This window comes from Calidris pugnax, unplaced genomic scaffold (assembly GCF_001431845.1).
Source record: "Calidris pugnax isolate Ruff unplaced genomic scaffold, ASM143184v1 scaffold285, whole genome shotgun sequence".
Taxonomy (NCBI): Eukaryota; Metazoa; Chordata; class Aves; order Charadriiformes; family Scolopacidae; genus Calidris; species Calidris pugnax.
In genome coordinates, this window is record NW_015091000.1 from 189,793 (window position 1) to 192,575 (window position 2,783).

General features: G+C 70.1%; 1 protein-coding gene across 1 annotated transcript in view; it reads right to left on the reverse strand.

Moving 5' to 3' along the window:
* Positions 1-2,782, reverse strand: part of ADAMTSL5 (ADAMTS like 5) — a gene marked incomplete at its 5' end in the record, with an annotated part of 4,581 nt that extends 1,799 nt beyond the window's left edge. Inside the window, 6 exons of the mRNA XM_014955546.1 lie at positions 255-341; positions 1,329-1,452; positions 1,564-1,691; positions 1,800-1,908; positions 2,009-2,069; positions 2,598-2,782. Coding sequence (XP_014811032.1) covers positions 255-341; positions 1,329-1,452; positions 1,564-1,691; positions 1,800-1,908; positions 2,009-2,069; positions 2,598-2,782 — 694 coding nt within the window. The remainder of the gene's footprint in view (positions 1-254; positions 342-1,328; positions 1,453-1,563; positions 1,692-1,799; positions 1,909-2,008; positions 2,070-2,597) is intronic.
* Position 2,783: the final 1 nt, after the last annotated feature.

The following is a 2,783-nucleotide window of genomic DNA, read 5'->3' on the forward strand; positions in this document are numbered from 1 at the left end:
GGAAAAATGCCCCGAGCGCCGGCGAGTTCGCTGAACCCGCGATGCTCCAAAGAGCATCCGAGCGGGGGAACCGGCACAGCACGGCATGGCACGGCACGGCATGGTATGGTATGGTACAGTATGGCACAGCACGGCACGGTATGGCATGGTATGGCACGGCCACCCCCTGCCCTGCCTGCACCCACGGGTGGCACCAACCAGGACCGACTGGAATGGACTGGGACTGACTGGGACAGAGACAGGACAGGTCCTACCCAGGTAGTTGCGGCTCTTGTCCGTCACCTTGATCTGGGTGGCCCCAGCCGGGATCTTGGTCACGTTCATGTACCCAAAATAACCTGCTGGGGGTGGGGGGTGAGGGCAGAGTCAGGGCAGAGCTGGGGCATGGCCCGAGGGGACAGCCCGGGGACAGGGGGGGACAGGGCTGGGGTGGGAGGGGACCGGGCACAGGAGATCTGGGTCTGGGGTACCCCCAGCCCCGTCCCACCAGTGTCATTAACCCAGCCAGGCCCCATGCGTTGGGACACCCAGGGCACCCAGTGATGGCCCTGGGGGGACCCTGGGGTGTCACCTGGGGCTGTCTGCCCTCCCGGGCATCACCATCCCCATGGCATGGCCGGGCACCCCATGGGCACGGGGAATGGACACACAGACCCTGGGTGCCCCCAGGGACCCCTGAACACCCCATGGGGAGCCCAGAGACCCCCCAAGGAGCCCCCAGAAGAGCGATACCCTCTGCAACGAGGCAAAATCACCCCAGTTGGGGGGGTCCCCTCCAAGCCCACTGTCCCCCAGGTGTTGGGGATGGGAAAGGATCAGGGACGAGGCCCCAGCGGCGATGGGGAGACGGAGAGGGGACGGGGTTATGGGGGGCCAGGTGATGCCCTGGGGACGGGGAAGTGGGAGGACAGGGGAGCCAAGAGCCAAAGCATTCACCCATGGAGGGGGCCGGGGCAATGGTTCATTCACCGGAGGAGGGGTCCGCGCCCTGGAAGAGCCGGTGCACGAAGAGACACGAGCCGTGGCCACCACCGCACTGGCCGCAGGCGTCGGGCCGCGCGCCCGAGCCCAGGATCCCGTCACAGCCCACGCTCTGCGGGGACCCGAGACGCCACCTCAGGGTGGGGGGCTCCGAGCTTGAGGGGAGAGGAGGGGGGGAGAGGGGGGGGGATCCCAGGGAGGTCCCAGCCCCACGTGCACCCACCAGGCAGCGCCCGCCGACGCAGAGGGGGCCAGGTGATGCCCTGGGGACGGGGAAGTGGGAGGACAGGGGAGCCAAGAGCCAAAGCATTCACCCATGGAGGGGGCCGGGGCAATGGTTCATTCACCGGAGGAGGGGTCCGCGCCCTGGAAGAGCCGGTGCACGAAGAGACACGAGCCGTGGCCACCACCGCACTGGCCGCAGGCGTCGGGCCGCGCGCCCGAGCCCAGGATCCCGTCACAGCCCACGCTCTGCGGGGACCCGAGACGCCACCTCAGGGTGGGGGGCTCCGAGCTTGAGGGGAGAGGAGGGGGGGAGAGGGGGGGGGATCCCAGGGAGGTCCCAGCCCCACGTGCACCCACCAGGCAGCGCCCGCCGACGCAGAGGTCCGGGGAGCCGGGGCCGCAGCGGGTGCCATCGAGCACCCGGCCGAAGGTGTAGTAGAAGTTGTGCCCCACGGCCAGGCAGTTGAGGTCGCAGAGGTTGGGGGCTGCCGGAGCCCAACAGGAAGGGAAGGGGGTGACGCCAGTGGCCGTGGTGACCCCCCCCAAAACCCCGGTCAGGCCAGGGGGGCAACCTGCCACCCCCCAGGACTCACCTCCATGGAAGGGCACCCAGCGGTACCGCGCCGTGGTGCCCAGGACGGGCTTGTTGTCGTAGAGGGAGCACTGCATGGCACGGAAGGGCACGGAGCCCCCCGGGCAGCCCTGCGGGAGCAGCGGGATGGGACCCGGGGGGACCGGGAGAACGGAGCCCCATGGGATGGGGGACCGGGATGGGCCACGGGGGTGGCCCTCGCACGCTCACCTGGAGCTGGCAGAGCCGGTACTGCCGCGGCTCGCCCGGGCACGAGTCCTCCTCGGTGGACCTACGGCCGCAGCATCACCACAGTCAGCACCCCCACCCCGAGCACCCCTTCCTGCACCCCACATCCCCCCCGGGGACCTGCCCCATCCTCAGGGATGGGCCACTGAGCCACCGGGACACCAAGCCACCAAGCTGCAGGGGGCTGGGAGCGATGCACCCCCACGGGGGAGCAGGATGGGGGACCACCATGTCCCACGTGGGGCCACATCCTGCTGGGGCTGCACCCCAAGGTGGGGGGCAGCAGGGTCCAGCTCCCCCCATCGTCGTCCCCCCCTCCAAAATCAAGCTGAAATCTGGCCAGGGCGCAGCGTGGTGCTGAGGGTCCTTGGGGACACATGTGGGGGCGGTGGCAGCGCCACGGGATTTGGGTGCCCCACGGGGTTTGGGTGCTGCTGGGGGTGCAGGGATGGGCACGTGTGGGGGTGGTGGCAGCACCATGGGATTTGGGTGCCACACGGGGTTTGGGTGCTGCCGGGGGTGCAGGGATGCCCCGAGGGGGGGGTCCATGCTGCCCTGTCCCCCCACTCACCGCAGGCACCTCCGGGTGCGGAGGGCGACGCCGTCCCCACAGGAGCTGGAGCAGGAGCTCCAGGGTCCCCAGGGCCCCCAAACCCCCCGGGGTCGAGCAGGGGCTGGGGGCTCGGGGACCCACAGCGGTGCCCCCAGGGCTGGGTCCTGCGTGGAGGAAGGTGACAGTTCAGCACCGAGGTCGGGA